At 36.1% G+C, this 14,956-nt stretch overlaps 1 protein-coding gene across 4 annotated transcripts in view; it reads left to right on the top strand.

The window, feature by feature from the left end:
- LOC310909250 (teneurin-3-like) overlaps positions 1-14,956 on the top strand; it is an 86,636-nt gene that overhangs the window by 69,674 nt on the left and 2,006 nt on the right. For all 4 annotated transcript variants that reach the window (XM_083860876.1, XM_083860878.1, XM_083860877.1 and 1 more), the window contains one exon: positions 1,327-1,605. In XM_083860876.1, the coding sequence (XP_083717002.1) occupies positions 1,327-1,605 (279 nt within the window). The remainder of the gene's footprint in view (positions 1-1,326; positions 1,606-14,956) is intronic.

The following is a 14,956-nucleotide window of genomic DNA, read 5'->3' as shown; positions in this document are numbered from 1 at the left end:
GTTTGATTTGTGCCTAATGGTAGTAATTGATTTTCATTATTTATGAAAGTCATTGTCAGAATTCATTTATGGTTCTAACTGCGAAGAAACTTGCTGCAACAGCTTCAGGTGACTGCAGGAATAAAATAATTATTCAGATCACTTTAAAAAAGTCAACAACCAGTGCATTAACTCTTAATATTTCAGGAATTATTTGCAATTCTGTATTCATACTTTTGCAATTCTATTTATTTCTCATGTGTAGAATTCTGTTCTTGACATATTATAAGCTTTAATTCTCTTGCTAGTGTGTTTTTATGTTAAATGACTAATTATGGAGAAATTAGGATGCCTGTCAGATTCAAAAATTAAATGTGTGTCCTAATTTGTTCTCAGAGCTGTGAAATAATTATGGGCTAGGTTGGAAAAGTATTATAGATATAGGTATGCAAAGGAGCTTGCCAAGTGTCTATATATCATAAAATGTCTTAAATCTACAGGCATAAAAGTAGGATGAAGACACAGCTATTAAAAAGGCAGTCATTTTTGAGTGTCGCATAATTTAGACACTCTAAGTTATTGAAGTGTCACAAGTTTATTGCACCTAATTTATTAATACAATCATTGGGATTCACTTATGTCTCCTGCTCTGCCCCAAAACAGGCTAAAAGTCTGATAAAATGCACAGACTCTGTTTCAGCAGTAAAAGTGTAAAATCGTTCTCAAAATACAGTGACATGAAAAATAAAATTTTTACTGGAGTGCTTGCAGGTAACAGGTGGCCACGTTTCTGCTTATTTGTATTTGTGTATAAAAGTAGGGCAGAGAAATCAGATAAAAATCAGGTGATTTTTGTTCCTGTTTAGCTTTTCCATTGCCACATAAGGTGACATTTGTATGGGAAAAATAGCCTCTTGCTTTGGCCTCTAACAAGGACCGACAAAAAACCCTCCACAAAACCAAGTAAAAATCCTGACAAATACCTTGTTAAGTGCTTTTATGCTTAAAAAAATAATTTTTTCGTTGAAAAAAGGAAAAGTTTATAATTTTTTTTAACTTTTCATGTACTGGATTGGCTTTTCTTAGTTTGGAGGTTCTGTTTTGTTTATTTGCTATTTATTTGCTACCCAGGATCACTTTTGATGTGTTTAAGCAGTTGACAAAATACTGCTGAGGTGAGCTGGAGACAAAAGTATCCACTTGATTGTAATACAGGTGGAGTACTGACAAAACACCTTATGTGATATCTGAGACAATTATACACATGAAGAGTTTTTATTCATCAATTCTTTCAATAAAATAATGAAAAATTTCTCATCTTTTGTTATCTTTTTTTCCCCTAATCAGGACAGAATTTTACCCTAAGGCAGTTAGGAGTTTGTGAACCAGCAGCTCGTCGAGGACTGGCATTTTGTGCGGAAATGGGGCTCCCCCACAGAGGTTACTCTATCAGTGCAGGGTCAGATGCTGATACTGAAAATGAAGGAGTGATGTCTCCAGAGCATGCCATGAGACTTTGGGGCAGGGGGGTCAAATCAGGGCGCAGTTCCTGTCTGTCGAGCCGTTCCAACTCAGCCCTCACTCTGACTGATACCGAACATGAAAACAAGTCCGACAGTGAAAATGGTAAGTTCTTATGCATATGCCCATATATAAATTAATGTTTATTTGCTGTTTAAAATTACTGATACTCAGTAATTTTAAATCATTACAGGAATGGCCTTGAATTATTTACCTTCTTTTATTTTTTTTTCTTCTCCTCTTCCCATGAAAGTCAACATTCAGTATCAGTCCTAACTAATGCAACCTTTGGGTGTGATGTTTTAGCTGTGATTTTGAAAGAGTTTAATCACAAAAAAAAGATTAGTTCTGTATTATCTTAGGCCATGTCACCTGTTACCCTCTGGGGAAGAGCTAAGTGGTGATAAAGTTGTTCCCCAGGCTAGCTTGCATTCAAAAGTTTCATTGTAAAGTGTTCTTCAACACATCTTGGAGAACTTGCAGAATCTTAGAATGGATGAGTGAACTCAAAGAGTAGCTTATTAACAGGGCTCATGTGATTGAAAAAGAAATTTGATTGTGCTTTAAACTTCTTAGCTGATGAGAGCAATTGGAATTGTGGTGAAGAGGGACACATGGCCTTTGATGTGCCTGGGGGACTGGATTACTGTGCAATTAAAATCTGCAACAAAAATCTTAGCTTTGTAGGATGTGGGGTATGACCATTGTATATTAAGTCTTAGAGTTTAAATGAAAATTGGTTAATACAATTGACTGATTAATTTTTAAAGCTTTTCAAAGTTTTTTACCTTCTCTTGGGGTTATGAAATGAACAGAATCTAATGTGGTGTTAAATGCTAACTGTACCAATCTTAACTTTTTTATTTGCAGAAGAAGTAATGCTAAAATTAAAACAATTCTTCTATTAACTTCATGACTTTCTATGTGAAAAATTCAAAAGAGGAATAAAGAAAAATTAGTAACAATGAAACTTAGTGATGGTTATTGCATGCATGTCTACATGTTGTTTTATTACTTTATTAAACCTGTCTGCTCAGCTGAGGTTTTAGAGCAGTTTTATTGCTATCCTCTGGCAATGACTGTAACACATGGTGGGAAACAGCTATGTAGGTATGTATGTATGGAAATCATTAAAAAATTAATGCACTTTTATTTTAAACTACAAACAATAATGTTTACTCCTTCCTGTTTATTATTTTAACTTCAGTTTGAGAAAGCTCTGATTTGCTGTTATTCATACTCATTTTTCTGGTGGTGGCTGTTTCTACATGAAGATGCCTGTACAAAACCACTGTCTCAAATGGGACCCTCCTTTTGTATTGGACCTAATGCTACATGGTACCTGAGCAGACAGCTCTCAGTGTCTTGTATCATGCTTGGAAAACTTGTTCTGAGTCAGAGGCAAGTTCTGAAAGAGGAAGACAGAAGTACTTGCCTACCACCTTTTGGCAGTGGAGTTTCTGTCTGAAAATTTGTATTGGTATTTCAGCTGCAGAGCAATCTAGAATAGTTGTTGAGCAGTCCTGTGATTTTGAAAGGTATGTGGTGAAATAAATTTTCTTGACCCTTTTGTAAAGACCTTGGATAGTGATTTTGGAAATACTTTTTTATGTATACATGTATGCACATGCTATTTCCATAGGAAGTTGTATCTTTATGTTTCTGAAGAGGTGACTGCTTCAGAGGTACCATAGGTTTGGTATACTTTTCAATAAATTTTATATTTACAATTTTTTGGAAAGGAAATTATCTGATTACAATGTGCCAAAACATCCTCCATCAGCTGAAAGTTAGTGTTTCATTTTTACATGTGTGAGAAGACTGTGAATATGTTAAAAAATACATTATTCTGCAGTGGTTAAAATTAAGCAAGGAATGGCTGGTGTTTGATGCAACTTCAACAAAGGGTTTAGCCACTAAAAAGGATTACAGTTGATTTATTTATTAATAGGGAGGCCAGCGGTCCAACTTAAGAATGTACTGGGACTGCTGTGAAGCTAATGAAATTTTGATGGCTTGAGAGTTCCCTAGGGTTACGAAACATCTATAACTTGGACCATGTCACGGGTCGCTGTTTCAGTGGAGATGTTAAAATGGTGAAAAGCTTAATCTTCTTTGGTATTTTTTCCTCTGAATTTTTGTTTCCACTGAACACAGAAGACTTGGCTGAGAAATTACTTTTTACACGTTGTTGGAACTCAGTACGTTTAATGCTCACAGTAGAATAGAAAAGATAATTTAAAGTCAGGGAAACGGTATCGCCCTGGCAGGCGCAGGTGCTATAATCAAAGGACTAAACTGCAGGTGCAAGTTTTGTTAATTTATGGCCTAAAGTTAACAGCTGTGCCAGTATACTGTTAAAATCTGACAAATCTGATAAAGCTTTGAAACCAAAGTTAGAGTTACAACAAGTCCTCTTGTACTGCATCCCCCTCTGCTGTGTGGGAAAGATCCTGACTGAATTTTGATGGAATTGCTCTACGGGTAAATGCATTTTTATGCAGCATGTTTACCTGGAAGGTAAAAAAGGAGCAACTGGTGATGATGAGCAAAACACAACATTACCAGATCATACTCACCTAAAGGCCTCAGTGTTTCAGCAATCCCACTGTTCACCCACTTAGAACTACTCACTGTTAAAACAGCCCATTGCCATAATCAGGCCTTATTGAAGTTAATTGGACTTTTCAAGATGGTGAGAACTTTGACTTATCCTATGGGTTTGTGACCTCAGGATTAACAATTTGCTGGATATACTTGAGGTTTTCTTTCTTGCCAATGAGACAGGAAGGGAAGCTCGTCTTCAAAATAGCATTTCCTTTCCTTCCTTGTAAGTGTTACATATTTGCTCTTCTGAAGTAGTTGTGGATTGCATATCTCTCAGGAAGGCAAAACTTGCAATTCTGCTGCATAATTGCAATGAGCAAGAAGAAGTAGTTTATTGAAAATACTAACATTTTATTTATCAAGTTCTTAATAGTGTGTTTCTGAAATCCTAAAAAAGTGACTTAAATTTTTAAATAATCTTGGAAGGTTTAAAAGTTTCTTTAAACAAATAACATTGCACATGATCGAGTTGCAAAATTTTTAATATGCTAAGAACATACTGTGACTGCCAGCAGACTTTTTTTTTTGTTTGAAACAACAGAACATGTATCAAACATAGAGCTAATAGATGTATTCTCACATCAAAGGTTGTTTTAGGATATTGCTCAGTAAATAATTCTGAAAAGAAATATTTTTCTTTGACTTCATTCAAGTTCCGTGTATGACTCTTGGCGTGGTATTCTGAGAGATTTGTCATGTCAGCCTCCCTGAAGGAGGGCCTGCATCTGTTAATCTGGGCAACCAACCAGTGTCACGTACAGTACGATGTATCAGTTGGAGCACACTGAGCATGCACATGCTTTTTCAGGCTTTCTTCTCCATTCTCATTGCAAGTCATTTCATAAATGCTGCATCAAGAAATTTATGTTGGTAATTGTTCTAGGAGCTGTTGCTTTGAAATACAAGCCAGCTGTCTCTTACGCACTTGCCAGTAACTTTATGTTGTTAAGCTATTCTAAGATTACTAAAGCTTGTCTTTTAAACTGGATAAATATTCCAGGAGAATATTGAGCTAGAAGTCATAGTTAGGCTTCAAATGGCCCATTTGCTTAAAGGGTCAATATATTTTTAAGGTATCTTAGAATCCACTTCTATATTTAAATTATTTTTTAAACCCATTAAGCTGCAATTCCTGACTTAATGAGACATCAGAAGGTTAGTAAGCAAAAAGTGAAAGTTAATTGAGCAAGTTATTCCAGAAGTGCAGCACCATATTTATTTATTAATTTTTATTTATTTATCCCTGTAAAATTATATAACTGGTTTTGTTTGTGCTTTTTGTGTGCTAGCCTGAAAGTCAGGCTGTGGCAATGATTCTGACTGAAAGTCACTCGTATAAGACCCAAGTCTTTGGTCAAGTCCATGTCACCTTTCACTCCTTTGGAAGCAGTGGTGATGGTGCTTCTGAAAAAGGGTGGGGCACTCCAAATACATTTATGCCACACAGCTGACTGCCACAAAAACTACCTGGGCACACAGAAAGTAGTTCTGATGGCACTAGAATGTGGGGATTTTTTTTTTTTTTTTTTAGTTTAGTGAAAGTTTTGCACTGATTGGTGTTTGTTAGAAAACCAGAAGAGATCAGGATGTAGCAAAACAAAAAGAATAAAGGGAGAGAGGGAGTCGAGTTCATGGCCCCAGGCAGTCGTTCTGAATTGGTTAGATAAATGGTTTGAAACTTAGACCAATTTTTCATGGATACAGAAAAGTAGATATTGCTGGTAGTGTGTTTATTGCTGAGGGCTCCTATAAGGAGAAAATATCACTTTATTAGCTGCATGGCTACCTACTTGCTTCTTCTCCAACTTCAGACAGTTTCTGAAGGATAGCATTCTTGTGAACCTAATATCTCTTGTCCTTCCAAAATGATGAATTTACTGGCGTTCAGGTCTCTGAAACCCAAGGAATACATTGGTAAGATACTTGTCAAGACATTTTAATCTGTTTTCTCTAACCCAGTTCATCTATAACATATAATTGAACTCTGCATTTTTAAATAAAGCACATAATTCAGGAAGTAGTGTCACATGCTTTCACCCATTTAAATCTTTCTTTATGCTAAGGCACAAAACTTGATTTAAATGAATCCAATTGAATAGTAGCTGCACCTGCTAGCCAAATGCTGAGCCTACTGATCAAAACCAGCCACATAGCTGGTGAATCAATCCTCATCTTACTGCTATACCACCAATTACAATTTCTTCACTCTTTCCTACAGATTTCCAACTAGCAATTGTCTGCTCCTCATTAAGCATGCCAATATGTCTTAAATCTTGCTTTGCTGCCAAAAAAATTTCATGACCAGGAAATCAATCTGTTTTATTTTTAACAGAAGTCCGCTCTGAAATAATATTTAACAGTCATATATTTTTTTTCTTTGGTTATGGAGACATGAAACAGAAATCCATAAACAAAAATAAATATCTGGTTTTCTGAAATATCGAAAGTTTTCTACAGTTATGCCAGTTTTCAGATTCTGTTATGATAGTAATCCTGTGGATATATTTCAGTTAATAACCTAATTGTTAATGAAAGTGAAAATCATATTCATAATTCCTTTCGCTACTGGTAGCCAGAGGCAACAGCTGGGCTTTTTGCAGTAATTCTGTGTGCTCCAGGTTTCATAGATCTGAGCGTCACTGAACTTGCTGTTAAGTAAAGGCATGAGATTCCATCTTACTTATGGTGGAGTCTGGGGTAGACTGTCAGGCCAGAGGAAGAGGCTCTTTGGCAACACTTGGACAAATTTTATGATGTGCAGGAACTGTAGGTTTAGCAACAGCTGACACCAATAAAATTACAATTGAGATCTGCAAGGAAAAACAAAGTAGAAAATTTCAGACAATTCACTCTTGGCTCTTAAGCTTATAAATCTTTCTAATGTTGAGGAGTGGTGAAAGAGATGTTTAAAGACCAACTGTCATATCTCAGGATTTCTCCAAAAATCTGAATTTTAAGGAAAACAAAACATGCAGAAAAAGGAAGGAAGGTCAAATTTCAGAGGAAGAGCTTATGAAGATGTTTCAGGAGAACCTTGGGGAGGTTTGAACATAGAAATAAAATCGAGACACAATCAGTAAAAAAGTAGATTTGTACAGAAACATGAATACTGAGAAAAAGGAAAAGAGGGAGTTGATTTATTACATAGCAATAAAAGAAGACTCTATTGATATGTTTTCTTCTTGTTGGTTTTGTTTTTCAGCATTTGCTACCTGAGTAACTGGTCACAGAGCTAGTATTTATACTCTTAAAGAAAGGATTAGAGGTTGCTTAGATAAATAAATTTTGTCCTGCATTTATAGAGTGTCTACAGCTTCTGGGCTTTTCCCGATTCATGCATGAGAAATCATTGAAGAGGGATATGGTTCTGGAAGGTAAAAACAAACAGGACAACTTCAGAAAGGGCAAAGAGAAAGGAGGAGAAACGTTTTTAATCAGTTAGATGGCAAGCACCCTAGGAAAAAAACTTAAAAGTTTATTCTTTATAACAAGAAAGAAGAGACATTCTACGTTCTCTCAGGGCAACTGTTCTGGTGCTTAACCAACTTCATTGTGAGTTTTTTCTCTGTTATATTGAATCAGAGTTTACTTGCTGCAGTTGGGACCATTGCATTGAGTAATAAAAGACCAAAGTTAGATTTCTACCTTTTGCCTTTCAGGCTCACTTAGCTTCTCCTCAATTTGTATGCTTCAGCACTCCAATCATCATGGACAGTCTTCACTGAATTCATTCTAATTTATCACTGTTGTACTGGCAAGCCCCAAACAAAATATTGTCATCTAGATGTGGCCTTCAAATGCTGAATAAAAGGGACTAATCACTTCCCAGGGTATGCTGGCTCCGTTCTTCTGAATGCAGCCCAGTATGTGGTTAGGCTTATTGTTGAACGGGCACACTGCTGAACTTGTCCTCATTGACTGCCCAGGTCCTTCACTACAAAGCTGCTTTCCAGCAGGCTCCCAGCTGGTACTGTTACTGTGGATACTCTGCCTTTGGAATTCATGAGGTTTTTTTGGCGAATCCTTACAGCCTTTTGAGATCCCTTCAAAAGGCACTCCTGCCCTGCAGTCTGCTGATCAATTCTTCCAGCTTGGTGGCATCCACTAACTTGCTAAAGGCACATTCCATCTTAATCATTCTCAAGATGTTAAATGTAGTACAGACATAAAACAGCATCATTACAATATTAGCTCTTGATGAATGCCATTAATGTTGAGCAAGAGTTGCTCTTTGCACTACAAAACACTAATTTTTCAGCCTCTTCATATAACCAGCTTTCCACAAAATGTTCTTTGCAGCTCACCCATTCAGTCCATCTCTCTCCAGCTTGGCTCCCAGGATACTATGGGAGACCACCTTGAAAACCTTGCTAGTCAAGGGAAACAGCATCTGCTGCTTTCCCTTTATCTGCTGAGACAATTAGCTGTTTGTAGAAAGCAGTCAGGTTGTTTGGGTGTTATTTGCCTTTGATAAATACATATTAGCTGTTATCATTCATTTTCTTTTCCTGGAGGCCTATCCCAGCATATGAAGAGTAACTCCAGCAGTATTTGTTCCATCATCTTCCCTGAGAGACCGGGGGGACGCTGACTGCTTCTCCTTTCTCATATATTCCTCACCAATCTTGAAGATAACATGACCTTTATTGTCTAAAGAGTCATCAGGAGCTTTCCTCTATTGCCATTACATTTCAAGGAATCAGACAGTGGCCTTCCAATGGCAGTGGTCAGCTCTGCCAGCACTAGTGGATGCTGCAAGTCTGGGCCCCTGCACCTGTGTATGTCCAACTTGCAAAAGTGTGCTTAACTCACACAAAAGTGGGTGCTTAACCCATTTCCTCTGGAGTGCAAGGGCTCCTCAACTGTCACTGAGCTTTGGCTTCCCTGTCCCCATTCTGCATGTCCAGGAAACATTTCTGTTTCCTCCTGGGTAGACATCACCAGCTCATCACTGTGACGTTAAGGTCACAGTGGTCATTGGGCAGCAGTGTTTTATGTGAGGGTTTCTCCCACAAATTTATAATAAATATAGTGCTACTGAAATAATGTGGCTGCTGCACTCAGTGCTGTGCTAAGACAGAAGTGCTGTGTCTCTGTGACTGTTTTGGGATTACATTCTGCGGCAAATACCAGTCAATTGGAGGCCTGGAGCAAGGTTAACCATAACCAGAAGTTTGAAATACACCACACTAGAAGAGACTGGGGAGAGAGCTCAGCCTGTTGCACTCAGTGTCTTGTGTCTAGATACTGAGGCTGTTACAAAGGCCACAAATGGCAAAAAGGACCAGAGGCAAGCAGTGCAAAGAGCAAAAAGTACAAGTTAGCTCAGACAATGGCATTGCAAAAGTAACTCAAAAAAGTAGATTGTGGGGATCATGTGGATATTTAATCATCTAATGTGTTTTCCAAAACAGTTTTTAAATGCTGCTGTTGTTGCTAGTCAGTCCTTGACGAAGCAGGTGCACAATAGAAATTCTTCACTTCCTTTCTGGTTTTGTTTTTTGAGAATCAAGTGTCTTATTCAAGCCAAAAATTAGCCAGCAGGAAGCATGTTGGGAAAATGAAGGCTATAAAAATGTTGCTCTGTAATTTGGTATAATACTAAGGTTTATATGCTGTTTTTCTCCTCTAACTGGAAAAGGTTAACTTTTCTTTTTTTCTCTGTTTAAGTTTCATATAAAAAATATTGCTCTTTATTTCCACTAAACCATACATGTTCTTCTGGATGTGCAAGGATTTAAATGTGAGGTTGCCATAAGAGTAATGTATGCTTTGCACATCTGTAAACTGATGATCTGCTGTTTTGATTTGGAATGTGGTTTTGATGTCCATGAAAAATCACAGTGGTAGCAGTAAATTGCTTTAATTAATGAATTAGAGAGCAACAAGTTTGCTGAATCAGGCTTATTGATGTAATTATTACTGGAATAAAAAGAAGGAAAAAAATCTGTCAAAGCTGTGAGATTATTATTATTTTATTCTAATTTATCATTAGAAAGCAAGTTTCTCAGCTAGAACTTCCCTAATTTCCTGTATAGGTATGTCTATACCAGGGTGGGGGCATATATACACACACACATGTGTATTGTGTATATTAATCAATTATTTTATGTTATTTATTAATTATTTATATTAATAAATTCATCAGCTAAAACATAATGAATGGCAGAGATAAAGTCTAAATAGTAGTAATCTTATATAAAAAGTAGGAGTATTCATATTCAGTTGTTTTAAAGGTGCTTTTTAAGCTTAATCTAATTTTGATTTGAACTCAGATTTAATTGCATTTCCTTGTAAAATTATATAAAAGTAAAATTATATAAAAGTAAATATAAGCTGTACAATTGTAAGAGTATCAATAATAAGTATAGGTAACAACCTTTGTATGCTGGTCAAATAACAGCTGGAGAAAATTTGTCAAGTTTTTGTTTTGTTTTTACAAAAAGCTGCAAAGGCTTTTGGAATAGACAGTTATTTAACTCCTATTAGAACCATGTGAAGAGTAACTTTGATGTTTTTTGATAAAGGTTTTTTTTCTTTGATACAGATGAGAATTCAGTATAAAATTAAGTTTCAAGCCAGAACTGTTTTGGGTCTCAATAATATGTTGCCAATCTGTTGGCAAAATGTAAGCTTTTTTTTCCCTTAATTTAAGGTAAGAAGAGGATGAAGTATCAAATTTCTGGAAAGAAATGCTTGTTAAGAAGCTGTGGGTTTCATTTTCAGTTTTATTCCACAATCTCCTCCTCATTCAGTAAACCATTTTCTTCCTAAATTATGTCAGGTGTTTAGCTATCTGTTGTTTTCACATGTATGTTGAAGAGAAGAAATGTGGTTTTTGCTCACTGAAACTGGGAATAATAACTGTTGGTGTTTTTTGCACTCCACCTTAGAAATCTTTTCAGTAGAAATGCCTTTGATACCTTTGGGGTTTAGTCCAGGTTTCTGTAAAGTACATAGAAATTTGCAAAATTCTTATCAATATCTTAGAGTTTTGTCCTTCTTTTTTTTTAGATTTTACAATTATGAACCCACAGCATCCAGTTAGGACGGGTGAACAATGTAAATTAATTATGGATTAAATTACAAATATGCAAATGTTTAGTAGGTGTCTGTATCTCATAACTGCTGTAATAACATCCATAATAGATAATAGTTTTCTCAGAGTTTGATGATTCTGTGCAGCTGCTGTACCAGATCCATACTGCTGATGGCTAATCCCTCCCTGGGGTACTGTGGCTGCTGACTAGGTACATCTGAGACAAAATGTGAGCAATTCCATATTCTATTCACAATAGAAAAAGAAGGTACTGACCTGGGAAACCCAGATTCATGACAGAGTAAAGACAGAAAACAGGCTGTTTTTCTAATTCACTATTTAATGGTTGCTTTTTGTCCTTGTGATGAAATAGATTCATAAATGTGTGTATCTAGCCATATATATTGTACATAGTCATCCTTGCAACACCTTTTCTTTCCGAGGCTTTTGTCATACACATAGTCTTCTTAGAGTAAACATTCAGGTCTGAAGACCTGTTGTTTCTTCTTCAAATGACCTAGAAACTTTGAAGCATTTTCACAGTGAATACATGTGCAGTCATGAGCATGGGCAAGGGAAAGTTATTCTGGTGTTTCACATCTGCCACTGAATTACTGTATGCCGGAGAGATTGATTTTCTTCCCTCCCCTCCCCAGTCGCTGGGGTTTTATTAATGTAATATTTCTATAAACGACTTTAAAGTTACAAATAAATTGCTTTGGATAAGTGCTGGTGACTAATGCTATGGAGTCTCAGTCTGCACCTGTGGCAGGCAGTCTAAAGAATTTAGGTTGTTTTGTTTTTCTACAAAACTTGACTTTCTTTTTGCAGTGAGTTTCACTGAACTGAGCTAGTCACTTGTGCAGTTTGAAGGAAAATAGCAAAAGAGAGAAGCATAAGATACTTTGAGGTAAAATTTAGTTCTTTTAGAAGGTTTCAGAATTTTCTTTTCTTCCTGCCGTTGAAGATGAATATTGAATTTATCAAGATAATTTATAATGTTTGAAGTTCTTTTGAATATTCAAAATTTACACAATATCTGGGTCAAAATGACTTTGAAAGAATATGGCCTTGGTTAAATAGATAGTAGTGCGTCTCCTTCCATGTAGATTTAACTAGAATTGTTCAAGCTGCTAAGTTCTTCATTGCGTGATTGCTGCATGCTCTGTAAGGAGATTTATTTAAAATTGCTTAAAAGCTGCACTCAGTGGGGAATTCTGCTGCTCGTTCCCTTAACTACTTTAGCTGCAGAGAACATATGACGTCTTTTTCATTAACTGTCTTTGCTGCTTGTTTGCATTCAGTAGACTTCTAGGAGATTGTTATATTGTTTTGTAAACTCAATATTGCTGGATCCTGGCTGCTTATGGCAATTGAGATGAGATTAGATGCTTTTGTTAACAGGCCCCAGACTTTAAATTTATAGGGACTAGGCACCATCTGTTCTCAATTAAAGGTCCCGAGCTCTGAAATTAATTCCTTCCATTGGTCCATTAGACTCAATCTTTTGACCTGAAGTCATGATAAGGTTATATTAGCCTCTCGAGTCTTGGAAAAGTGAGGAGTTCATGCAGGGGCAGTGCTGAATATTCCTTTTAGTCCTTGTATCAGTGTAGTTAGAGGGCAGAAAGCAATGATTGTTTTTCCATTTTACAGGTAGAGTGAGATTTTTTTTTTTAATCACCCTGGAGATTGAGAGCTCACATCCTCATGAGTTGTAATAGGACTTGTGCTTCTAAATCATTGAAGTGCTATTGAAAATCTTTCCCAGAAAAATCGAATTAATATAGAAAATGTTGACTAAATTCACAGGAAGACTTGATATAGAAGTGGGCCAAGTGTTAAAGCCCATTGTTCCAGGCTTACATTTGCTCATTAGATTAGCTGTGTTGTGCTTCAGCTTTCTTTCATTGATTCCTTCTGCAGCTGCAAAAGGATGGAGATCTTACCAGAAGTCCCTGCCCTAGAATTGTTCAGACAGTGCATTTGCTGAGTTTATATCTGTCCTGTGGGGTGTAGAGGTTGCAAAGAAGAAATGGATGGATGGACAAATGGGTTCACATTTTTGTGGTTCTGACTCTTCCCTCTTTCTCATTTGCTTTCTATATTTTACTGAAAATTGAGATTTTTCTCTGTCAGAATACAGCAGGACAATACTGTGGAGTGGAAAGAACTTGTAGCCACAAGATTTTTAATTTCAAAGGAAAAGCTCCAAGGTACCAAGTAGTTGTCTGGTAAATTTGCCAGACAGTTCCTCTACACATGAAAATGTATTTTAAAGGTTTCAGGATCTGGTAGTTCATCAGCAGACTTTGATTTTATTTATACAGTGCTAGTAATCCTCTGAAATGCAGTTTGTAAGAGTTTTTGAGACTGAAGGCTCTTCAGTGTTCTGCGAGTTTTCATGTCTTACCTCAAAATGCAATTTATTAGAATGTTTTGGGATCTGCTGGCCATTAGTCTATGAGTAGAAATAAGCAAAGAGAGAGTTCATATGCCTCTTTTTATTCCTATGCAAAAATCCCCATGGCATAGAAAATACAGCCAGGTAAAAATAATTCTTTTGTCTGCTGCCTGCAATTAGGAGTCCATAAAGATTAGTAATTTGGAAGTTAGCTATTTTTCAACATTTATTAAACTGGAATAATGTTGGAGTCTCCATGATACAAGGCATTATTTGTCCAGTGTGGCCTAGATGGCTCATGTACATGTATATAGATTTCACAATTCATTTTCAGTTGTTACACATGCTCAGATCCATTTTTGAAAATATAAGTTACAGTTCTTACCTTTTCCCAAATGTAACATATCATATGAAACTATTAATGGAACTTACCCAGAAAATACTGGTGTCCACTTTGTAAGCATTAACATTTTCCTTATCCAGAGAGTCGTCTTTGCACTCTGAGATCTAGGGAACACATTTAAACTACTATAACAATATTGAAAATATGGTAGCAGAGTCTGTATACTTTTATTTAGCAATTTGCTTTTTTAAAAAGTTCATTTATTGTTTTCTTACAAATTCTTTGTTCTTTGCAGTATCAAATGCATTGATTTTTTATAAAAAAATGTTAATCAGCTTACCTTCATTCAGAATGGATTTTTGTTCCTCTGATCAGCTCTACACAATTGAGTTTTTCATCCTCTTTTCTGAGGTATTTCAATGTTATGAAAAAAGCATTAAAGAGAATTCTGATAAATTATTCCTTTAAAAAAGAATCTACTGCAGTGTACTTTTGTTGAAGCTGGAGAGTTAATTGAACTGAGAGATTTCTCTTTTGTTTTCAATGATAAAGGTATCTCTGCTTGGTAAATACAAGAGACAATCTCTCTCCTACCAGTTCAGTAGGAACTGCTTCTCTACTGATTCTGGTTACCCCAGAATTTATAATATGAATTTGAAGTAAACATTTCATTTTGATTATTTGAAAATCCAGTTTTCTGTTTGATTTTAAAGTAGAGTTAGTACACTACAAGGTATGGGAAAAAATATTTCCCGGTCATATTTAAAGAAAAAAAAACAAAAAGGCTTTCTGAATGTTTTTATCATGCTGTCTGATTCTGCTTTGGAGCAATGGTGGTTCTTCCTAGAACCTTTTAAAAAGCTGAAAGCCAGACAGTGTAATATGTTTTTATCCAAATGCTTGATTATGCTGTTTTGCCTTAAGAAGCAAACAAAAAATAATAACACACCCCCCCCCAACACAACAGAAAAGCCCAATCCTTCCCCTCCCAAAAACCCACAATCTTTTTTCCAGTGTGGTTCCACTTTATTTTTCCTTGATAAATCAAGCTGACCTAATCTTT

This window comes from Zosterops lateralis, assembly GCF_965231275.1.
Source record: "Zosterops lateralis genome assembly, chromosome: 5".
Classification (NCBI taxonomy): domain Eukaryota; kingdom Metazoa; phylum Chordata; class Aves; order Passeriformes; family Zosteropidae; genus Zosterops; species Zosterops lateralis.
Note: the sequence above shows the minus strand (reverse complement) of the source record. Positions and strands in the feature narration are given on the sequence as shown.